The sequence below is a fragment of the Protopterus annectens genome, chromosome 10.part0, assembly GCF_019279795.1.
Source record: "Protopterus annectens isolate FY-2018-M chromosome 10.part0, PAN1.0, whole genome shotgun sequence".
Lineage (NCBI taxonomy): Eukaryota > Metazoa > Chordata > Ceratodontiformes > Protopteridae > Protopterus > Protopterus annectens.
The window spans coordinates 1,348,660,395-1,348,686,730 of record NC_056744.1 but is presented as its reverse complement, the minus strand read 5'-3'; the positions used below and the strand labels follow the sequence as shown (position 1 = coordinate 1,348,686,730).

General features: G+C 35.9%; 1 protein-coding gene across 6 annotated transcripts in view; it reads right to left on the bottom strand.

The window, feature by feature from the left end:
• The window catches only part of NTNG1 (netrin G1), a 2,528,066-nt gene extending 2,506,476 nt beyond the window's left edge, over positions 1 to 21,590 (bottom strand). Inside the window, exons 1-2 of one of the 6 annotated variants that reach the window (XM_044085997.1) lie at positions 20,699 to 21,590; positions 11,580 to 12,252 (exon numbers count right to left, since the gene is read on the bottom strand). In XM_044085997.1, coding sequence (XP_043941932.1) covers positions 11,580 to 11,828 — 249 coding nt within the window. In that variant the 5' untranslated portion in view covers positions 11,829 to 12,252; positions 20,699 to 21,590. Of the gene's footprint in view, positions 1 to 11,579; positions 12,253 to 14,661; positions 14,752 to 18,703; positions 18,785 to 19,117; positions 19,747 to 20,698 lie in introns of those variants that run through there. The other 5 variants (XM_044086001.1, XM_044085996.1, XM_044086000.1 and 2 more) reach the window with 5 other exon arrangements.
• Positions 21,591 to 26,336: the final 4,746 nt, after the last annotated feature.

Genomic DNA, 26,336 nt, shown 5'->3' with positions numbered 1-26,336 from the left:
TTTTTGATAAAACATTTTTAATAATGAACATTTCCTGACTAATGGGTAAAGAAAGTTAAGTCTCATATTATTATGTTCAGACTGTAGGAAAATACTTGGTATGTCCAAGCTTAATAATCTCAAGCTGTGCTTGTCCACCAAAACTTCTGGATAATTTCTATTTAAGAACAACTTTTTTAAATACAACCTTTCATTCAAAAACACGCTATCATCATTAATATTTCTAGAGAAATAAATGAACTGGATAAACTGGAAAACGCACAAAAAGAATGGAAACTGCAGCCAGACAGCCAAACAAATGAACTAGACCTTAACAACTTTTGCTTTTATAAAAAAGGGGTGTTGATTCATAAAATCTAAACATTTATAAAATAAATGTTTTTTTTTACAAAAACGTTAGACTCAAAATTTAAATTTTTCTTATCCAGAAAAAGGTCAAACATCCAAGTATTGAACATTAGTGACCATACCAGAAATAGAAAATCTTAAAAATGTTATGCTATGCATAAATTAAGACAAAAAAGTATAAAGTTCAACTTTGGTGCCCTCACAAATGAAAAATATATCATAAATATATTGCTTATAAAGTCTTGTTTATTCAAAACCATTTAACTTAGTCAGGACTTCCACTTCCCAGGTACTAAGAACAATACTGGCATAGATAGGGGCTATCTTAGAGCCCAGTGCAACACCTTCTTGTTGGTGGTAGATCTTACCTTTAAACATAAAAATATTATTATCTAGTAGCAGTTCAATTAAATCACAAACAGTGTTGACTCGATTATCTATAAGGTTATATCTAGTGAGGAAACCATCTAGTTAAATCGAGCCATTATGTATGAGGAATGCTGTTATACAGCAATTTTCTGTCCAAGATCAACAAAAAATTATCAGCCTGAGAAACTTTATACATAAAAAGTTCTTTAGAAACAACCAAATATCTTTCAAGTAGAATTTGGTCTTCTGACCAATTGGATTAAACACAGCATCAATAAATTATGAAATATTTTCTGTTTTTGTCTAATTTGAAGAAACTATATGCCTAAATGAAAGATCTAACTGGTCCTTATGTATCTTTGGTATACCAAGAAGTCTAATCAAAAAGAGATGCTCTACCAACATAAAATTAAATTATTGAACAGTCATACAATCCTGTTGTAATAATCCAAACAAAAAAATCATCTGTCAGCTTAAACTTTTTATAAACCTCCTACAACAGTATAACTTTGTATAACTCATGTTTCTGTAAGGATGAACATTAACAGGCTGCAACTGGTGGTGATAGCCAGTGTATTCTGGATTTATCCACATACAGTTTACCTCCTGAGATTTTGTCTACCTTCCAGTTACTTGATGACACAGTAGTGAAGGAGTAAGATTTATTACAGAATTTTGGAAGTTCCTTGCCCAAAATCAAGGATGATTTTAACTGTAATGAGAAGAAGATTAGTGATTTGGACATGACTTTGGTGGCATCATATTTTGTAGACACAGATTTTTTGGAACAGGCCTTATCTAATAATACTAGCAATCTGTTTTTGGATATCAATGGTGTCAGCCCTGATAGTCAGTTTGGGAATATTTCAATAGTCTATTCTACTGACAATACCTTGAATAATTGTAATTCTCTTATTTACAAACTGGAAAAACTTTTGTTGACTTACAAAAATGTTAAATATGGCATTTTTTATCTCATATGTTATATCAAGAATGAAGCTGTTCCTTTCGGGTCGCATTGTTATAAGTTCCCAAATGGAATAGATAAAGAAAGTACTGTATTCAATGCTTTGTGTCAGATTTACAATGATGCTGGCATTAAAGCCCTTAAAGTACTTGTTGATCACAATTGAGTTAAGCTTGAGATTTTAAACACAGAAATTAGATCATTAAATTCCACCATTCTGGAGCACCCTTCATTTGACACCCTTAGGTTTTTGCTGGATGGAATTTCTGCCAATATGACGAGGCATGTAGCTACTTTAATTACAAGGAAGAACAAGAGGTTATGTAGTGATTTAAAACAATATAAGTTGAAACAAGCTTATGTTCTCAACATTAAAGAGGTGCTCATAATGCCAATTCCAACAGTTACACTATTCCTAATATGGTCAACATAATTAATTCAGTTTCTTCCTTGGATGATTTTCCCATGCTGAATGCCAATTCTAACAAAACAGTTCTAAATGCCAGCATCAATAACAACATTCAGTGATTAATGCACCAGTGATAAATGTTTCTCCGAATAATGTGGTTTCAGATCAATCCACTAATAATGATTTTTTTAGCAATGGTGAAAGGAAATGGAAGAGGGAACAGCACAGCCACAAAATGACAGGGAACAGGGCAAGGATGGATTGGAGGTAGAAAATGAAGTTAATCGATTGTGTGGAGGAGATTAATATTGACCTATTTTTAATTATTCTAACATTTCTTTTTCTGATAGCCATCTGAGTTTTCCTAAGAGAGGGTTTTTATTTATACCCACTCAGTGAGCAAATTTAATCAATGTACATTTAATCAATGTTATTCTTATGGAAGCTGAATCTCAAGTATATTTTTGATGTAACTGCTCCAGGTTTAAGTAAAACTAACACTTTAAGAAAGAAAAGTATTTATAACCCTGCACTACATAAAACTCTTAGTGTTTTTTTTTTTTAAAGTTTGCGACAGAGACATTATGGAGTCACTGTCACATAAAAAACACTTACAAATGTTATGATTTCTGTATATATTTATTGCATATACACATATGTATAGATATATACAATGTGTACATATATTATTTGTATTTATTTATTTATTTAAATTTGTTGACTGGGAGTGTCCGACTGGACGTAGGTCCATTTTCAGCGGAGGCCCGGGGAGAAAAGCTCCACAGTTAAAATAAACAGACAGTATATACATTGGATTACATAGTGAATAACAATTTACATAGCAATTACTTACAACATATTTCCAGATGAAGAACATAGTACATCAGTAGACAACTAGAATCTTTATCTGTGAAGTGCATACCAGACATTAACAAATGTTATAAGAAGAAGCAGTTTGTGCTGTATAATAAGTACTGGCTTATGAGCATCTGAGCTTGCTATAATCAAGGTAGTTAGTGGAGTGGAAAGAAAGGTAGTGGTTGGATGGGGTGGATGATATTAGAGTGGGAGTTGCAAGGGCATAGCCAGCATGTTTTTAGTTGCGCTTTTATTAAAGTTTTGAAGTGGGTGCATGATGGTATGGAGGTAATTGTGGGTGGGAGTGAGTTCCATAATTTGACTATGGCACAAGAGAATAGTGCTTCACCAGCAGAGTTATTGGCCTTAGTGATCTGCAAGTGATTTTTGCTGCTGGATCTTAGTGGTCTGGTGGTGCGATAGGGTTGGAGTAGATTCTGGAGGGATGGGACATTTAGTGGATGGTTTACTAGTTTGTGGGCGAGTGAGAGTTGGTACCACTGAAGGAGGTGAGGGAGTTCAAGCCAGCCTAGTTCAGCAAGTGAGAGACAGTGGTGACTACGGTAGGATGCCCCTGTGGTGAATTTGGCGATTTTGTTGTAGCAGGTCTCTAGCTTGTTTAGATCACATTGCCTTAGGTTTGTATATATTGGAGAGGCATAAAGTAGGGTGGAGATAAGGTGGGAATTTACTATTGAAATCTTTGCTGCTTTGGTGAGAAATTGCTTATTTCTGTATAACGCTCCTAGTTTTTTGTGGACTTTTTTTATAGTCATGGATATGTGAATGTCAAATTTTAGTTTATTTACATGTATATATATATATATATATATATATATATAAAAATATATATATATATATATATATATATATATATATATGTGTGTGTGTGTGCGTGTGTGTGTATGTATGTGTGTGTATATATATATATATATATATATATACGGATCTACTACTTTTGATCAACAGCACATTTGATCGAAACTCATTTGATCTACAGCACATTTGATCGAAAACCAGTATTCATGGCAATTAACAGGGATTTGTCCCCCTCCCCAAATTTGTGCAACCCTGGAGTTGATATCTAAAGGTAGGGGGAGTGGGGAGTGTGGGGGGTGAAGCCCCCCACCTAATTTCCTTTAAAAGAAAAAAATAAAAGAAAATGTATATATTTTAAAAGACAATAGGTGGGGGGGGGCTTCGCCCCCCACACCCGCCTTACATTTATATATCAACTCCAGGGTCACACAATTTTGAGGAGGGGGACAAATCCCTGTTAATTGCCATGAATACTGGTTTTCGATCAAATGTGCTGTCAATCAAATGAGTTTCGATCAAATGTGCTGTCGATCAAAAGTAGTAGATCCATATATACGTATATATGCATATATGTGTATATATATTGTACACATATATGTATATATAAATATATACATATGTATATTTTGTTGTTGTCTATTTAGTTAGTTATTTGTATTTATTTATTAGGATACACTAACTGGGCATGACCTCTTTTCAGCAGATGGCAGTGAAAGTTCCGTAGAAAAAGTATATTATATATATTTGTATATTTATTTCATATACATATATATATATATATATATATATATATATATATATATATATATATATATATATATATATATATATATATATATATATATATATGTGGTATGTTATATATATATATATATATATATATATATATATATATATATATATACACACACACGCACACACACACACACACACACACACACACACACACATATATAGCATATATATATATAGATAGATATGGGTGGTGCAGTGGTGCAATGGTTAAAGTTGTTGCCTCACAGCAAGAGGTTTTCTGGTTTGATTCTTGGCTAGGGTGCTTTCTGTATGGAGTCTGCATGTCTTCCCTGCATTCATGTGGGTTTCCTTGTGTTACTCTAGTTTCCTCCCACATCCCAAAGACCTGCATCTGGAGGGTTTCTCCCCAGGCCTCTGCTGAAAATAGGCTCTGTCCTAGTTGGAGTTTCCTGGAAAAAACTATCAAATATATATATATATAAAGATATACTAAGAAAGATACTCTTTCAGATAAAAAGGAATATTATCTTCACCTTCAACAAACTAGTCAACAATCCCCCCAAAAATTCTGGACAGGTATTAACAAACTTCTTAAACCAGGACATTCAACTACTCCTACCCCTTCAGGCTTTAACCTCAACAACTCCACCCTGATCCCAGATGCCTTTAACAAGTATTTTACAGAAGCCATTCAAACCCTAGCTAATTCATTACCCTCTTCTACTACCTCCTTACCTAATACCTCTAACACTTCATCTAATGCCTTTCACATTTAACCAGTTCCTACATCCCTTATTTATAAGCTTCTCAAGAAACTTAAACCTTGCACCCCATCCGCTGACCAACTCCCATCAGAATACCTACAAATCGCTGCAAAAGCTATACACTACCCCATATCCATTCTTATTAATAGGACTATCTCTGAAGGAAAAATCCCCACCTTATGGAAAATATCTCATATAATACCTCTACATAAAGGGGGCTCCTCTATTGAGCTCTCAAACTTTCGCCCTATTGCCTTACTCTCCCCATTAGCAAAGATTATGGAAAGATGCATACATAAACAAATTCTTAACTACCTTCTACAAAACAAACTTCTAGCCAATAGTCAACATGGTTTTAGACCTTCCCACAGTACTACAACTGCCCTCCTTTCCTTCTCTGATGCCATAAATAATAATAGGAACAACAATCTTTTCTCATCAGCACTATTCCTAGACCTGTCAAAGGCCTTTGACATGGTTAACCATAATATACTTCTTGACAAACTAAATCTCTATTCACTTGGCTCACAAACTCTTCAATGGTTCAGGAGTTACCTCCAAAATAGGCAACAAGCAGTGCTATGGGACAACAACCTATCCTCCTTACTCCCAGTAAACATTGGGGTTCCACAAGGCTCAATCCTAGGTCCCTTCTTTTTTCTTTATTTATCAATGACCTTCATTTGAATATACCCCAAGCCATCTGCATTCAATATGCTGATGACTCAACTCTAATCTGTGCTGCTAATAACGTTTCCTCCCTCCAGTCCTCACCCAAACAGTCTTCCATAATGTAGAAAAATGGTTTATGGAACACTCCTCCTTCTTAATCCCAAAAAAACAAAACTTCTTCTCTTTACCCCTACACACAAATCACCAACACCTTTCTTCACTATCTCCTCTAACAATGCTACCTGTATTAGTCCAGATATGACCACTCGCCTATTAGGTGTAACTATTGACAACCATCTTAATTTTGATGACCACATTAACAACACCATTAAATCAGTTAACAAAAAAATCGGTACTCTCTACAGAATTAAACCCTTTCTTACCCCAACTGCTAGAAAAACAGTGGCCCAGACCCACCTGATCTCCACCCTTTTCTATGCCTCTGCTATATATACAAACTTGTCTAAAAATAACATCACCAAACTTTCTACCTGTTACAATAGTATTACTAGATTCATTACTGCTACCCCTTTTAGAACCCACCATTGTCTTAACCTCAAGCAACTAGATTGGTTAGAACTCAACAACCACTTACTCTATCAACAATTAATTATCATTCATAAGACCCTTTACTATCCTGATGCTACCCCTAGCCTTACAAAACTGATTTCACCTTATAAAAACCTAGCCACACTACGCTCGGCTAATAAACTCCTTGTAGCCTTAACCAAATCAAAGAATAAAGCTGGGGACTCATTATTTTCAAATTCTGTCGGGAAAATCTGGAATCAACTACCTCATGAAATAACAAACCTAGACTCTACATCCCTTTTCAAAAGACATATCAAAGAACATCTTAAAACTCAATGGCTGTGTCCTTGTGCTAATCCTGACTGAAATTATTTCTCCACTACTCCCAACTTCCCCCCTTTTCCCAACTGTCCCTCTAAACAACTTATTTTAACTGTTGGCAGTTTTATCTTTGAGATTGTCTCTAACATTTTTTTTTTCTCTTCTTCCCTCCACCATGTTATCACATCTTGAATTTTTTTTGTATCTAACTGCAGAATGTTGCTTACCTTGTAATTTTATTATTAACCAACTATTTTCTGAAAAATTGTTGTTCTGCTTTTTCTTTTGTTTCCGTTAATTCATACATAAGTCCACCTTTGTACTTATTGTATTATGCTTAATATTTTTTATTGTTAATGATTGTTTACTTCTTGTAACTGGAGCTTTTCTCCCCGGGCCTCTACTGAAAACGGATATTTGTCCAGCTAGACTAGCCCGGTCAACAAATGTAAAATAAATAAAATAAAAAAAATATATATATATATATATATATATATATATATACACACACAAAATATAGGTACAAACATCCATTAATGATATTTACTAAGTAAAGTGAGCATACTATTTGACCTATAATTGTCCAGTATGCATTGCAGAGTTGTTTAACTAATTCTAACACTGCTGCATTTCTGGAATTTGTTTTTTCAGTTATTCACAACTCATACTTCTTTGTACCTTCCCAAGATCTCTATCTTGTAACTTAAGTTGTGTAAAGATACATATTTTTAAGCTGAAAATTATTTGAAATTCAGAAATGCCCTTGGATTACTTATAAGTGTGCACCACATTTCTGCTTACCTTCTTCAAGAATGCATGTCTAATGGTGCAGACTGTGCCACAATTCTATTAATCATTTCTGAGTCAGTGCAGCCCCATCTTTGCAAATAAAGTCTCCATTACTGTACTTTGTAGTCTAGAATGCATTTTATAAGAGCCAAAGTAGTGAGTCTTTTTTTAATTCAGTAAGATGTTTCCAATTTCGTCATTTTTTCAAGTATCATATTTCATATTTTTGGCACGCTACCTGGCTCTACTTCCTGAAGTGTAAGACTGTTAATATGGAAATGTGCTATGAATATCGAAATTTAATGTGAACCACCAAAGTCACAATCTTCCAATGCACTGGCTACGCCTTCATTCACAACTTCACAGATTTTAAAAATTTGTAACCCGTATTTTGTGATTTATGGTACTCTGCCTTCTGCTTCTTCTTCAACAAGTTTTTTATTGTTATTGTGCAAGGATCTCTCAAAATCTAATCCCATATGAAAATATCACAACCTGGGGAACATAACTGTAAAAAAACAATTGTGTTAACCTTCACAGGTAGTGCCTTCAATATATAAACACTGAAAACTGATTCCAAATTTTTATTAAATGGCATGGTTGCCAAATTCAGGTTATTTTTTTTTTTATATAATTACAGAAGTAATTATCATGACATGTTGGTACATAATAACGCATACTGTTCATACTTTTTTACAAACTGCATATATGTTCCTTCCAAACAGATATCATCAGAGTACCATTTAAGGTATATTTCATAGACAGTATCAAAGATATAAATGTAAACCTGTAGTAGGATGGCATTGTCCACTTAGACTGCAGGTCAGTTCCCCTCATCTCACTTACTGATACTGCCCTCCAATATGAAGTTGCAATACAAAGTATCTTCTATTGTAATGGTGCATTTCCCACTCCATCTAGTCAGAACCAGTTTCCACATGTCATGTTGTTTAGCTTCAAAGCTGTCAGGAAGTAATGTAGCATAACCATAGCAGATTTGTGGCAATGCACTGCAAATGTGGTGTGGAAGAGTACCATAGAGATACAGAGAGACTCATCCCAAATTCATGCTTTACAGAAACATCTGCTAACAATACAGAGTAGAAATATCAATACATTTTATTATATACTTTCTGATACAATGATGTATAGAAGCTTTTTCATCAGACTAATCTGTTATCAAGTGCGGGAAACACTGACCAAAACCCTGCATTATAGAACAAGAGCACAAAGCTACACTACTGATAACCATCAACGTACATTGAAAGGAAATTTTATGATTCCAAGTGGTGACATCTGACTTGCATGAGTTGGTTTAATCTGTAATTGCTAACTAGTGTGTTCAGTACAAAGGAATATTTAGTTACACAGTAAGAAGAGCAGTACTTCAGCAGGTTCTTAAGTATCGTATACATGCAATCAGTCCAGATGCATCATATACATGCCTATCAATCCGGCTGCATTGTATACACATCTATCAGTCCAGTGCATCATATACACGCTTATCGGTCCAGCTGCATAGTATACATGCCTATCAGTCCGGCTGCATTGTATACACATCTTTCAGTCCAGCCGCATAGAATACATGCCTATCAATCTGGCTGCATTGTATACACATCTATCAGTCCAGCTGCATTGTATACACGCCTATCGGTCTGGCTGCATGTTATACATGCCTATCAGTCCGGCTGCATTGTTCACACATCTATCAGTCCAGCTACATTGTATATACATCTGTCAATCCAGCTAAATAGTATACATGTCTATCAGTCCAGCTGCATAGTATACACACCTATCAGTCCAGCTGCATTGTATACATGCCTATCAGCCTAGCTGCAGAGTATACACACCTATCAGTCTGGCTGCATTGTACACATCTATCAGTCCAGTGCATCATATACATGCCTATCAGTCTGGCTGCATAGTATACATGCCTATCAGTCCAGCTGCATTGTACACACATCTATCAGTCCAGCTGCATAGTATACATGCCTATCAGTCCAGCTCCATAGTATATATATCTATCAGTCCGGCTGCATTGTATACGCGCCTATCAGTCCAGCTCTGAGCTAGATGTCATAGTCTTAATCAAAGTAACACTACTATGATAGTTCTTCTTAATCTGTAACCCCCACCCCCCATAGTCATTATAGTCCCTTGCAAAAATGTGCCCCAGCCTCATTTGCTTTGCACCACCCCATGATAAATGCAGAGTCCAAGACCAAATAACTGGTAACCTCCCAGCTGCCACTAGATGGGTAGCAAGACTGGAATGTCATTATCCTCAACCTAAGCAGTGACAGTGTTTTATATAGTGGAATGCCATATATGCTGTTTGGTGCCCCTCACACTTCCAGGTCAATACAATCCATTCACTGCATGGCATTATATTAAGTTTTTTCTTAGTCTAGTACCCATTTCTTCCATAAGCCTGTCTTGCCAGAGCACTAGACATTGCATAACAGAAGTACACCAGCCACTCTGCTATAGCTAATCCAGATGAATTCCAGATTTTACCACTCAAACTAAGGCTGCCAGTGGGTTAGTCAGAAGAAACTGATCCATGCTAGAAGGTTATAATTTTCAGAATTCATTCTTAGGCAAAGTGATTTCTTCCAATATACAGCATTCAAAACATGTATATAAAAGATGTACAAACAGTGCACAAACATATATTGTTAAACACTTTTTTTTAAAAAACAGAACACTACTTTGTAAAATTGAATCAATTAAAGTGTATTGCTCACTTTCTGAAATATTAGCATTTTTGCAGTTAGTTTAATTTTTATTTGTTTATACTCCTCATATTTAAATTACAAGTGATGGGAAGTTGTTTTTGTTAGTTTCGCTGTCGACTCAGTTGTTTATAACCATACATACAAACTCATGTTATTATGGCTTTAGTACTACAGCATCACATATGTTAATTTTCAGTTTAAAATGCTTCACTTGCAAGCCTTACTTGCCAAGTGGTTCTTCTAAAAAGCAAGAGACTCATACTGATGCATTTCTTATGGAATTATAGTAGCCTATAAAATAATTTAGGTAGTCAGACATTTTGTGTTTCACATTTCATGACATTATGGTAAGAACTTTCACCTCCAAGAAAAAGTTCTGTGGATTATCCTTACTATGAAAATAAAATACAAAACCAAATAATGTTTTGTATAGAAAAATGTATAATCTTATATTGCATAAGGTAAGGAGGTTCTATCCACCTTCAAAGGTTTGTTACTACTCTTTGCTTCAGAAAGTAAGCAATACATTTCAATAAATACCTATTAAATGTAAGCATCATATCTAAAAGTTATGGATCACTGTCATCTATTCTTACAAGTGTGTGTGTGCATTTCTATATGTGAGTATGTGTATATACGTGTGTGTATATTTGTTTACATGCATACAAACAAGCACTCACACACACACACACATATATATATATATATATATATATATATATACATACATACACACACACATAATATATATATATATATATATATATATATATATATATATATATACACATATATGTGTGCATGTATGTGCACACACATTATCTGTATATAAATAAATATATATATATATATATATATATATATATATATATATATATATACATATTTGTGTGTGTGTGTGTGTGTGTGTGTACACACACATACAAACCCATACACACCCACACACACAGTGATGCACGGAAGTACACACAAGGTTATACACACATATATCACTATGACTTCAGTTTTAATCAGTATCATAAAGCATTACACTGTCCATTACAACATTGCTCACTGCTGTTTCCACTAAGTAGCCCCTCTGGTTATTGCAGTGGAACAAAAATTAAAAGCATTTTATTTCCACATACTCCAATGAAAATAAAGACAATGGGTCTTAAGCAAACCTATTAAGACCAACACACCATTATAAAAGATGAAAAGGAAAATCGGATGGTATTGTAAAAGTTGTTGCCACTTACCAATGCACAATAAGTCTCCGGTGGGTCACCGCAGGTAATATCGGAAGGGTCTAGCTTCACTTTCTGGTATCTGCTCATCTCTTCAGTAGACTCCGGTTGACAGGCCATGTAGTCCCATTTCTTTCCTTCTTCAGAATAGATTTCTGTTTTACATACATCATAGTGGCCCCATGATGATGGGAAGTACTGTAATGTAGAGGATACCATAACCCAGAAGGCTTGCAGTTGCAGCAGACTAGAAAAATGCATTGTGACTCACTTCTGCCTTGCTTTTAAATTTAAGTGAGTGTAAATATGAAGCTGATTGACTAAATGGTGCACAAGACTTATTTTTAAGAAATGTATCCCAAAACTGAAAGTGAAAAGTTATTGTTCTATCATAAAGAAAGTGACACTTTGGTAATATTCCGATGTACGTACACAGTGCATAGTGAGTCGGTACTGTAAAACAAACTCTGTTTTTTTATATGATCTGACTAAATGATACCCAGTGTCCAGAGTTTGGTCATTTAGCAATGTGTTTGGTTCTCAGATGTGTGGCTGAGAATGCACTGCTTAAAGTTCATAAGGCATGCCCTGGAAAGCTGATAAATCAGCACCTGAAATTAAAAGTTGTCCGTTTACTTCCCGTTTCCTGCTTTCATCAGTCATCTTCTTCTTTTCAAAAGGTGCCCTTAAGTAAAAGTAAAAATAGAATTACTTATTCAGCAGAATGATTTTCAAGATGTGCTCAGTAAACTGATGCACAGATGTTTACAAGTTCTTATAACTCAAGTACAAATACCAACTAAATGAATATCATAAACTAAGCATAATGAAGCTTTACGTATCGCAGATGTTTTAACCTTCTGTACCATTAATGTAATACGACTACAATAAGTCATACAGCTACAGCTATGTGCAGTCCAGTATTCTGGGGGTATACACACAGTGCCACCAAGCTTTTTAACAAGTCTGTATAAACAATAAGGCACAGAGTAAAAGATGCAAAAATAATCACCAGACTGAAAACATACTTTACAGCTTATGCTTTTGATTAATCAAAAAAAAGACTTCTGCAGAATATCTCAGCCTGTGAATTCTGTGGGTTCACTCCAATGCAGCACCACAGTGTTTTCATTCACAATATATAAAACATACTTTATAGAAGGCTTTGGGATGTTCACCAGTTTCATATAAACATTCCCTTTTTCAGCTTCTCCCTTCTGTTTTTCTTTCATCTGTCATGTGTGCCTTTCTCCCCTTATTTCTCACTTTCAAAGAACATTTATGCCACACCTGGAAACATAACACAAACATTATAACTTGGCCTATTAGGTTCTCTTTCACTAAAAAAAAAAAATTCTGATTTTCCAAATGGGTTAGAATTATTCATATATTACTTGCAGTCAGGTGGTACAAGGTATTTGCATTTCATGTCATCAACATGTCATTTTTGGCTGTGTGCTTCACTGGAAGGAGCACACTTTAATAGAATGCAATGCCCTTTGTAAGTGATCAGGGGTAATTAAACATTTTATTAAAACTACATCTCATCTATAGCACCACAACCAGCGTACTTGACACATTACAACACATAGCAGAGAAGATCTATACATATAAATGAAAACAGAAAAATAGTCTTTACATCAGTACTTCTATCTTAGTATTGACTATTTTGAATACAAATGTTCTTCAACTACACTTTTTCACACTTCTAGAATAATATTTTATACTTGTACATTTAAATAAGATAAAGCAACTGGAAGCACATACAAAATAATTCCTCAGGAAAACAGAGTTAACCAGACATACAGTTGACTATATTTCTGCTTGTTACATTTAAAATGTAGCTTATATTTATACATTACACTTAAAAGGTGCTGAAAGAACTGAATCTACCTAACCTGAATGGCAGATAAATAACGGCTATGTGATTATGCTCCCGTGAGATAATTTTTCCTTAAAAGTATGAGAGACTTCTATGTAATCTTTAGTACATTAAATACAAAAGAAAACGTAAGCACATGCCAGTCCTTTGCAGGTTAATGAAACCTTAGCAAAACCACTGTGATGCTCTAAGATAGACTGTCATGGTGATTAATTAATAATAAAAAAAGCAAGTTATGTGATCTCATTCAGGTTGCTTTTGCAGTAATGCACCCACAAACTACAGTAAGAGTTTAAATGCAACTCAAAACAGGGAAAGCCACAACTGAGAAGGTTCATGTTCACCACCACGGGTACATTAAGGACAAGATCTCATCTTCTCCTTAAAATGCATTCCATTACTTTCTGGCACTAGTCTGTTCTTTACTAGAATTGAAACTTCAATAAGCTCGTTTTAAACCCCTGCTTAAGACTTTCTTTTTGCCTGCCCTTGTCAGTCCACTGCATTTATTTTTATACTATCATCATTTCCACGGAAACTGCTCAAAACAGCTTTGTTAGTCCTTGTGCACTAATGCAATATTTAAAAAATGTAGTGAGCCGCAGAAAAGCTGAATGCTTGTCTGTCCCTGTTTTCAGGGGCTTAACAGAGATGTCAAAGACTTCTTACATGGAAAACAAACACTGTAAATAAAACATCTGGCTCATAAAACTGAAACAATAAGCAGCAGTGGAACTGCAGTATTTACAGACGTACAAAGACATTTACATATACCGTTTGGGTTGATACAGCTTTGCTTATTATCTGGGATGGAATGCTATGCCTGTGTTTCCACTTGTTGATGGAAAAGAATAAAGTGGTTAAAAATATGAGAAACAAATAAATAAATAATAAAGTCAAAGAGAAAGATGAATGTTATGCTTTAGGCAGCAACATCAGACTTCCAAAGGTGGCAGAAAAAGAGCTATGCTTTCCATCAGGCTAAATGCCTGCTCAGCTGAAGGGGTTTCTGCAGACCCCATTACACAATGAATTAATGTACTACTTTGGTCATATATAGATGATAGGCAGCCCACAGCTTCTCAGCACCACTAATATATAGCCACTAACAAAGGGACTCCATTTAGCTATCTGTACCTGTCTTCAAACACTGCAGAGGGGGATGTAATAAGCACCTTTTGACCAGTCATAACACAGTGCAAGTTAGCTTACCTTCCTTGCTGGAAAGTGCAGACATATAAATTCTTAGAAACTTATTATCAGGTGTTAGCAAGCAGTCATTCTTGGCTTTCTCCTCACCCCTTTCTGTTTTGAAATGTTTTGAAGAGTCATCTCGTTTTAAAAAAACTGAAAGTGGTACTGCTTTTACGCATCTCCTCACCTGTCATCCATTTTGTCACAGAGAACTCTTACTTTCCTGAACACGGTATTTTCATTTTCATAGTGCACAGGCATTCCCGTTATTTACAGCTACAAATGCTGAATCTGGGCTATTGTCATCAGCTTTCCTCACTGTATCAGATAATGTAAAAAATAAAAATAAATTCAAACATATTCCATGATTCAATATTTAGTGTTATAAAGCACTTGATATAATGAATTTTCATGAGAATTCAGCCATAGTCTTAATGACAGTCATTATTAGGAATTGCAGACTACTATGTTGATCAAATTTAGTATGCTGACAGAGGAAAATGCACAGGGATGTGGGACATTTGAGTAATAAGCAGATATAAGACAGAACGGTCGACATTACTGACAAGAAACAGCCAATTATCACTTACAATTCTGGCATATAACCAGTTGTGATTAATAGTTTTCCATTCCATTACAGACATAGTATTAATATATTAAAATGTCAGACTTTGCCAAGATCTAATATGGCATAGCTCACTTAGTCTGTGGAAGCTTCATTTAATGAGTCCTCATTGACATAGAGAAAGGTTTTGACCAAAGTACATTAGAGATCATATGCAAAAGGTCATCAAGGCATCATCCCACCATTTCTTTCATCATTACAGCTGCAGTGATTTTGTAACAGTACAGTATCCCTCGACAGTCTTTAGACTTAAGTTTATGCTTTTCTAAAAGGAAGACTTTCTACTTCTTATAGTGGCTTAACATTGCATTTTTAGTGCACTTTCCGTTTTACATTTCTGGATGTAATATGCATAAGCTAACAACAGAAACAGGCACCAGAACTGTAGAGTAAAGCAATTTACCTTTCACACAATAAGCTGCATAAAGAAATCTTTGAGACTAGGGCTTTGATTTGCTTCCTGCTAATGATAGTTCATCGTGTCAGCGAACTGCACAGATATCAATTAATTGTCTCAGAAGTTATGAATCTGTGTCAGGTTATAATATACCAGATATATGCATGGAATCATTAATTTAATTAAAAGTCTACTAATCAAGATAGTGACAGGATTTCCAGACTGACAATTGTATTTGCTTAAATTCAGTAAACAAATGCTCTCTAATGGTGAAAGGTTTTGCAAATGAAAAGGAATCATATGTACCCTGCTACATGATGGGGTCTTCTTCTTTTTTATGATTTATTATTATATACCTATAAACAGTGTCCACCACTGACAGCAATCTGTTCAAAAGTCATGCTTTTGACAAAACTCCTTATATTTGGGGAGAAAAATATACCAAATATTCTGTAGATGTATCAAACGCATCTAGGGAAGCATTAAAAAATTATTTTCTTTTTTTCCAGTGGGAAACAGAATAAGACAGATTAATTTTGTATCACATGTTGTGTTTTAGGTCAGGAAGTTCCATGCTAAAATATTTTTAAATATAGTATGTTCACATGTACATTTAGTTTGGTTATGTGTTTGTATCAAATTATCATCTAATAGCAGTAGCTAAAAAATGTTTATCATTTTCAGAATGAAAATTTTGATTACACCTTTCAACTGACAAATAGAAATGAAAGCACAGGAACCCGCAAATGTGCACGTGTGCACGCACACACATGCAAACATGCACTGGACAGTTAAAATGACAGCTGTACACTTGTCACAGATCAATCACTGACCTTCTTTCACAGACTAACTGCGTATATTTTCTACTTTTAGGTGAAGACACTCTTATTCCCTTTCTCAGGGACATTTACTAACAATGTTTTTCAAAAATACATCATAAGCAGCATAACTTGGAGCTGTAATACCCATGTACTATCAAAGCTTGTGGAGTTTGCAAAACCTGCCTACACAATACAGTTGCACATACAGTGATCATAATATGGTATAGTACTCGATATCAAAACATTTTAATTTGATTAATTTTTGTAATTTTCTTTTAATGTTTTTTAATCCATTTTCCCTTATTTTGGCAAATGGATAAAATATACTTGCTCTCAATCTTAATGTATCATAAAGAATACAACTAATAGTATTTGGTATATATAAGCTAACTTTGGCACACTAAAATGTAAAACTGCAACTTGGCACAGAATGTATCTTATAAAGACTGTAGTAATAGTCTCAAACTCATAAAATATTTCCTGAATCATAGTGGAAACAAGGATCACTCCAGATAATGCATTGCAATTACAAAAATATGCCAAGTTACATAGAGAAGGGAAGGACTGATACTTAATAGACCTGTCCTATGACTAAGTAAGCACTGATGTGCAAGTGTTACTTTATTTGAGAAGAACCATGAGACATTAATTTAGCTACCAAGTATATATCTTGGAATTTTTTTTATGCAGAATTCTGAATCATCTGCATTAATTGATACATTCTCGATGAATAAAAAAACTTAACTGCATCACCTGTATTTACAACATCAGTTAAACATGATGTAAACACACTAGACCTTTCATTTATACCTTCCTTTTACATTTATTTTAGCACAGTTTACTTTGCTCTGCACTGTGTCTTCTGTTTCAGCTTTCTTAGCTATTTAAGTGGTCAGTATACGGCTGTTACACTATCAGTGAAGTACTCCTTTTTTTCCTTTTCTCTATACCACATGCTCGGTTTGTAACTTGCCCTCACATTTTTGATCAGTAATGTAAAAAAGCACTTCTGGAGTGTTACTGTTTGTGGTCTTTATTTAATAGCTCATACTAATCGCAGTAATAAACCTAACCACAAAGAAATGCAGGAACTCTTCTACATTACTGTACTTATATATAAAAACTATTAATACATACAAGTCAAAAATGGCCAAGCTGTCGTTTGCAACATTATGTAAATCACGTTTCATGGTTAACTTTAGAATTAGATCTCCATTTCCCAAGGCAAAGTAGTGCTGAATAATGTTGAACTACAGGCAGAACGGCTCGGACTATGTACATACCAAAGACTTTATCTGCTTACAAAATAAAAATAAAAACACAGTTATTGGAGTTTCATATTTTGTGATGTTTAAAAACATGAAATAATAAAAAAAAACATGCTAAATATTTCTAAAGACTAAGGCAAGCCACAACATGTTTACATACTCATTTAAGCACAAGTAAAACTATTGTTTAAAATATTAGAGATCATCTCTCTCCCACTCACTGTGCACTGTGTTAAGAAGTGGCCAATATAGTTATGTTTTCTCTCTCTTTTTCATTTATTATTTCTTCTTATTACATGTTGATCTACATCCATTACTAGTCATATTGTTTCTTCCTGTTTCTTTGGCCAAAGAGAACTTATCTTTGGTCTTGCAGGTCAGCCTGCTAGCAAAGATGTCACCCAGAGGCTACATAGATAGGTGATGTACTATATATCACGAAAATGTTGCAAATGCTACCACTGTCCTGTCCCCATTAAGATATTTCACTGGTTGCTATCAGATAATAAAATTCCTCTTAAAACCAGTCACTGCCAACAATAATGAAAGTGCCAGGACTTGGGTCAAGAACATCCTTACCTTGCCATCTGAGTTATTACATCAAATTATTTGCTGTTACACATGAGATTGCACTTATTTTCACACCCGACTTTAGGTGCTGAAACCTACAATCATTTAAAAAGCACCTTTTAGGCGCCAGTGGTTATCAGAAATTCAGTGGCATGTATAACACAGTCCACCATTTTACTTTAAGTTCCTATCTGTCATATAAAACCAGATGTAAACAGCTGTGTCTGCTACGTATTGCAGAAGTTTCTTTTAATCATCTGAATATAAAGCTCCCCACACCGTATGCATTTTTTCACAGTCAGTGACAAAATGCAATAAAATTAATTAAAATGCTGTTTAAAGGTCGCAAGCATAGCACATCTTAAAGTGTCCAACATACCGTGCTTACAATAAACAGAGCAGTTTAGCTTGCAAAAGGTATGTGGCACCGTCGGAGAATCACATACAGCAGCTGCCAGAGTGAGAATCTAATATTAGCAGCCTAGCTCTCGGAGCTAGCTATTTATAGTTTTACACACCAACTCAGGAAATGCTGCTAAGTGTTTTAGCCTGGTTAAAACATTAACCCACGTGACTGGCACTGCCACTTAATACTTATTATGGTGGGCTTCAGCAACACGGAGTGCTTAAACAGTACAAGAAATGGCCACGTATTATAAGTATTACTACTTCGTCTTCAAGCATTGATGCAATCTGACTCCGAACGTTATTACTACAGCGCGATGACAATATACACCACTCACCGAATGTTTGCTATTTAAAATTAAATTAAACATGATCAGATCCAGGTTACCTTGTTTTGCCGTGAAACGACAACTTCAGGTTAAACTGTTTAATGTCTAACTTCCAATGAATACATCCAGATAATTCGGTATCCCAATGCGTTCAGAGTTCCCGTTAAATAACCATCACTTCCACCCTGCTCAGATTTCGTTAAATTTATTGAGCTTCCAACAACCTCTGCGCTTGTGTCTGCAGGGCTCAGGAGAGACAATGGCTGGGCAGGACGGCAGCGCACAGACTGGGCACTTGGCGACTTCTCCAAGGGCACTGCTACTGTTGTTAAGCATCAGCCACTTTATCTTCTGGACACTCTGGCGTGAAGCTTTGACCTGGCCGCTAAGAACAAACTGCGTGCTTCTTGCTGCTCTTAGAGAACAACTGAGCATCATGTACTTTCAGGTATCCTCTGGTAGTTTTCAATGAATGGCAAGGTGGGTCCCAGTGACTAGTCTTCAGTAGTAGGAACGCGTTTGGGTTTCCTGCAATGCCGACCTTGCGCAGCAAGGGGGCGCTAGCTCAGCGATTGAACATCACCGGGCCAGCAAGCTGCTGGGATCCAGGGAGTCAGGAGCCGCCATCAACGCTGGAATATGTCATCTCAGCAGCTGATAATATTTCATTATCGCTACAACATTTAAACCAAACAAGCTGGTAGATTTACGACACGTCACACAGGATTCATTCTGTTATTACAGGCTAGCCCACCCGCCCATACCCTTTCCATCAGTCACCGCTGATTAACTTGGTGTCAGTACTTCAGACAAAATTCAGATGCACTAAGGCACAACTGGTACATAGAGGTAAACTGTAGAACCAACAGCTTCGCACCGAAAGACACCTAGTTATCTCATTTTGTTGTACCTGCTTTGTGAGGTTATGCGAATCTGCTATATCAGCCCTTCCATAAGAGATTAGTCAACTACAAATTGTTAAGTGCAACTTAGGAGCCTTACAAACCAAGTACTCACTGGAAGGGTAAAGTTTTTTTTTTATTTATTTATTTGTTTTGTGCAGATGACAGATGCTTATTACCAAATGTATATAACAGGTCACAGTCTTCTGTTTGAAGAAACTGTTGCAAGAGCATTAACAGAGGCTTCTTTTTTTCTGTTACACTTTCTAGCTGCCCCCCCCAGAAATAAATATATGCAGTTTAATATTGCTTTCTAACCAAGCTGAACACACGCACAAACACACACACACACACACACACACACACACACAGGCTTTCATATTCTCCGTTCAAGAATAGGGGGCAAACCCCTAGATAAGAGCGGCAAAAATTAAAGGCCCCCAAATGAAAAAACTGCTCTTATTTTATCCGAAAATTAATGGCAAAACAAGACCTGCAAACGTGCATTTTCTGAAGAGTAATAAAGGGTGAAGTATTGATGTTTGGCGTTATTTAGTGACTATAATCCTGACTGATTAGTTAGACAATCATTCATTTTTGCAAGGGATACAACAAAAAAATCAAGCGCAGGTGAGAGATATCACACACACACACACACACACACACACACTACTTTGCTTGGCCGTTGTTTGCATCTGTCACATTCGCTTTGTGGAGGAAGTAAAACAAGTCACTTACTTGTGTTAAGGTGGATGTTTATCCAGCAGTGCTCAAACACTAACACATCAGTAAAGTCCACAGTTTTCGTGTGACAGATTCGGGGGTCTATTCGGTCGCTACCACTCCACGGATTCACTGCCCCTTTTACCTCCTGAGTGAAAGTTTGATTTGAGCTCTTCACTGGTAGTTCCCTGTGTTGTTTTTCCCCTCGTTTGTAGCCAGTCAGCTTATCCCACACTGTCCAGCCTTTGCTTTCACACTTGTGTTAAGTAGTGCAAACAGTAGACTTGCTCAGGGGGTGCAGGAGATTACTTCAGTTAGCAAGAAGCGCCCACAGGATTGTCCAGCAGCGCAGTTAACAACACCTCCACGTCGCAGCTGCAGCTTTCCCGCTCATCTCTGCTCTAGTCCAAAATGCCACTGCACATACGGATGATGATGACTCCTAGATAAACTATAGGGAGAACTCGAGATGATGTACTAAATCCGTTTTAGCTTGCGTTAGCTGTCCTCTTTTACAGGTGACCACTAGAAGCTGCTACTGGAACTCCACTTGTGGCTGGGATGGAAAGTTCAGGTTAGATCAGATTGTGGGGGAAGGGAGTGAGGGAGTGCAGCAGGCAGCAGGTGCATTCGGGGATAGGAATTAAGTGCCAGTGGCAATGAGTCATAGTGAAGGATAAAGGTGATGGGGGAGTAGTAGCCACGGGAGAGAAGGCAGCAGTCTGGACCTCCGTGTGTTACTATAGTACATACAGACTGACGGCATTTTACTCGGGCAGGAGAAAATGCAAAGATACGACTGCTCAGGTACCCTCTCAACATGTCACCCAGGAGCAGCGCTTAGCATGAAATGCCAGCTGACCCTTACCAGGGCATTTAAAGTACTAAAGCTGTGCCATAGCTGCAGGAAAATGAGCAACTGTACTCGTTCTGTTTAATGCATTTGTCACTGATCGGAGATGCCGAGACAAGCGTAAGCGTTGCCACAAGTTCAAGGTTATTAACCTTTTTCGAGGCACGGAAACGACACTTAATTTAAAGGTTTTCAAATGTGCCCCGGGCACTGTACATGCAAGTAAAGCATTATAGTAGGTGCAGTACAGGTTCAAATGGGGTACCCCTTTACCAGAGTAGAGGAAAGTGAACATATTCAAGCATTAAAAAGCCGCTATCCACCCTAGGTTACTATATTACATCTTTGTTATCTGCTGAATAGTTAACTTCGTAATTTTTGGTGTTTATCTTTTCAATGACGTAGTTGATATCATTTGTTCCTATTATGTCTTACAACTTGGAATAAATATTGTATTAATTATTGAGACAGCAGGTCTATGTGATGTATACTAATCGTATACTACTTTAATGCATTTCAATATATTCATAGATCCACTGTTTTTTTTTCTTTCTCTAAAAAATGAGTAAGTAGAGTAAAAAAAAAAAAAAAAAGAAGACGAGTCTTGAACAATGGATCCGCGTTTTGGAATTCTTCTCGATATTTGCAGGTGCGCGCACATTGTGTGTGTGTGTGTGCGCGCGCGCTCCAAACCTCTTAACTTCAGTGCACAAGAAATATGGACAAGGCCAGATAGATGGAGGGGGACCCCATAAATAGAGACAGATTTAAAAAATTGCTCCGGTAAACTTAGAACTTATTATAACAGGTTTTTGAATTATTATGTATTTTCTGAAGGATATGAAGTCTGAAACTCAAATATCTTTATTTAATATTATTTACTGACTTCAAATCTCCACAAATTTTATGAGGAAAAGACCAAACCTACGAGGCAAAATCTGGATATTTTGCAAAAAATCTGGACAATTGAGAGGTATAGTGTGCTCCTATACAATAAAATATTTATTTTGTACCATCTTTTTTTACCCATGACCCACAAGCACTACCAAGCACATATAGACTTACCTGCAAGACCACCTTCTTTCCCGATACAACAGACCACATACAGAAACAATTGTGGTGGCAGTGGTACTCCAATACTTAGTTCTGTTATGTGCTGGGTAATGAGCATAGGTCATTGATGAAGAAGGTTCTACCAACCAGTCCATATATATCATGATATACACGATATATTATGTATAATAATAAAGTATCCAAGTAAATATTATATTGTTACAATTATCAAAATTGCATCACTAATAGGTGTATTTGCCTGATCCGACAATCTTTAAGCTATAGGCTAAAAGGTTTAGAAGCCTTAATCTCAAAAGTGTATTTGATAACTTGTCTTCATGGGGAACAGATCTCAGGATATCATTGATATTACCTGAACTGTTGCTTCCTGATTTGTTCGGTTCCATAGTATAGAATAAACAATTACAACCATGACTAGCATCCTTAATAATAAGTATCTATACAAATATAATATTGCACTATCCCATATTCTAATAGGCAACAGCTATATAAATATATTTAACCCTTTATACTGTGGAACTGTTACGCATCTTAAAATGTCTGTTCCTACTAGAGATGGGGGTGTTAGGGCTGTCATTATGCAGTTGCTCTAAAGAAGCAGATTCTTTTGCAAAACAAGATATTGATTTTCACTTATTCTAGCAATTATTCAAATTAAATCCACAACTCATTTACATTAATAAGGAAAGAAAGTGGCATGTTAATAAAGACTGTCATGACATTTACTAAACCTATACAAATGGTATGCCTACAATGCATATTAGTTTAACCATGAGATCCTATTTTTATTTGACCCAGAGAGCAAGTTTGTTATCAAAATTATTATGAACTGTTTTCTAGCATTAATTCCAAAAGTAGATATTAAGGGCTGAAATCATGTTTTCTACAGAGTCTTTGAATTTGTATAAAGCAGCATGATGCCTGGCTATTCAGTGTGTTTTGCATAGGCTGTTAACATCTTCTGTTGCACCATACTAGAGGGAACAGCAACAGTTAACCAAAGCTAAAAAAACTGTGAACATTAATGCAAAAATTGTTCACTACTATTATGCACTCTGTCCAGGCTGAGTGATTTGCAATATTTATTCTGTGATGTGCTAAAACAAGCTAGCTAGTGAAAGGCAGTACCAACTATATTTTCATTAGTATCTCTTGTTATGCCGTTACACAAAATGTTTGTTACAAGTATCTTCACTAACTCACTAGAGACTGCATATGTAAGGCAGTATTGCAATTATTTTGCTGTGTTCTGCACCGCTGATGTTTGTAATGGTAGTAACAGTACTATTTCTACCAGCTCTACTTTAGTCATTTTCTTGGGAAGCTGCACTGGTTTTCTTCTCTGGTTGGTTGTCTAATCCCCACGTTACTTCTCTAGCCCTCTAACACACAAAGCAACTACCTCATTGTATCATCATAACATTAGGATTTAAGTGCAAAAACTTATTTCTGAATAATGCAATTTGCTTTTCAGCTTTACTGAGTTGAAACTGTAGTTCAAATGTTTGATGTTCTAATAATGATACTTGTAATGGCAACATGTCAGCTGTTTTAACTGTCCTCTGAAAATCTAGTGCATATACTTAAAACTATTTATGAATTCTTAAGCAGCCATACATCTCTTGGTATAGTTGTAATCTGACTTACATGAACAGCATGAAAGTATTGTACAGCAAATGGGCTTCACAAAATGTAACACGCAATCTGATTATGAGAAAGTTCCCTTGTCTTGTATCAACATAAATAACATCTTCAAAGTTTATAAACTTTACAAGACACTATACATCATGTGGGGAAAGAGAAAGACACCCGTTTATGCTGTAGCATTCATGCTTCAGTCTGGGAATCATCTAGCATTCCTTACATTACTCATCATATTAAAATGAGTTGTATGGTTTCCATTTAGTTAATCAGCAGTCCAGGAAAAAGAAACTCATTAAAGTGAATATGATACCTGAAATCAATAACCCATCTGAAAAAGAATAATAACTAATGCACTCCCCCACCCCATGGGAAACCCACATCATACTTTTCAACAAACAAATAAACAGCAGTACTTTATAAAGGACCATCTGTAATAGAAAGAAAAAGTGCTTTGCATCTCCTTTGCAGCTATTTCAGTCTTTCTTCTCTATAATCCATGAGAAGCAAGACACTAATTCACCAGAACAATGTTGAAGTCGAAAGATGGAAATATGATAGCTGTAAAAAGTAAACATTGTGCTAATTTATTTTGCTTACTCTGTATCAATTAGGACAGCCCCACTAAGCAGAATCTTATTTACAAGAGAAAACTGGGACGAAAACTTCTAATTATTTTGTACAAATATATTAATGAATAAGAAATGTCTATAACCAATGTAAACACATTAGGCATGACATACATTTTTATATAGTTTTGCAGGGTATGCTAAGATCTTTTGTTAGTACACCAGGTGACTCCCAGTGTACCTCCAGGAGAAATTGTGAGCTCCAGGTAAACCTTCAATTCCTAGGTGAAGGGAAAGAGATCTCCTAGTATACATATAGACCAGTATGCAGAAAAGTCACACAGAATTTGTTGTTTGGGAATAAGAAGACCACACCTGAAAGAGGAGACTGCATTGTTTTGAAACAAGTGATGGCGAAGATGAAGAAAGATGGTATATTGTGCTTACTAAAATTGGAGGAAGTGTGTGTTTATGGTCTAGGGGGTCAAATGTGCTGGTGAGTATAGGGATGAGAACAGGTCAGAAGTGAAGGGAGGCAAACCAGAGTAGGGTCTGAAGTTGAATATTCAGCCAAAGAAAGCAAGCAATGAGGGTTGATTCTAAACAGGAAGTCAAGAAAGAAAAGAAATTCCCTATGAAAGCTTGATGTATGTTCGATAAATAAAAAGACTACTTAATCTCAAACACCCTAACTAACCCCCCCTACAGAAAATAGAATAACTGTTTTAGTACTCGTGCATGGTAATTCACTCACACCCTCTGAACTTATACATAAAAACATAACAGTTGTACACACCTATATGAAAAGCACAGTGGTCTTGCATAAGCTGTAATCTACATAGCCTACATGTGCATCCTTTGATCTCAGGCAGTTGCAGCCTAACCAACCTGTCCTTGACCACTTTTAAGGAAATTTCAGAAAAAAATGGCACCTCGTAGTTGTTTGAGCAGACTGGAGTCGAATATCATACTTAGAAATCACCTGTTGGGAGAAAAATAGTAAATGTGATGAAAACAGGGGAAGTAGGCAGCATCATAAACACACAAATGATAATGCAGATGTAAGAGTAACACAATATGCAGTGGGAAAAGCTAGTAGCAGTACAGAGAAAAAGCCAAGTGACTCATCAGGGGAAACATTTGTAAATAGCCTAGTACTTAATAAGGGTGTGCAAAACAGATGTTAATTTAGGAGGTCTGCTGAGATCAGGCAAGGCCTATGGCTTAGAGACTACAACTGAAAATAACCCATGCACATATTTCTTTGCAGGTTCTTGAGTTTCAGGTAGAGGACTGCTGCTGGATTTCATGCACCTAGCAGGTTAGTAATAATATGTGTCACTGAAGAATGGCTGTTAGAGAAAATGTCTTATGGGCTAAAACAAACTAAAACTGTGATTTTGTTCTCAGTATCCAGTCACCCAGACTGCTGAGTTTATTCCAGTAGTGCCTTCCTAACTAATTAATTCGCAACTAAGCCTATTATACAATTATATATGGGACAGCAGCAAAGATA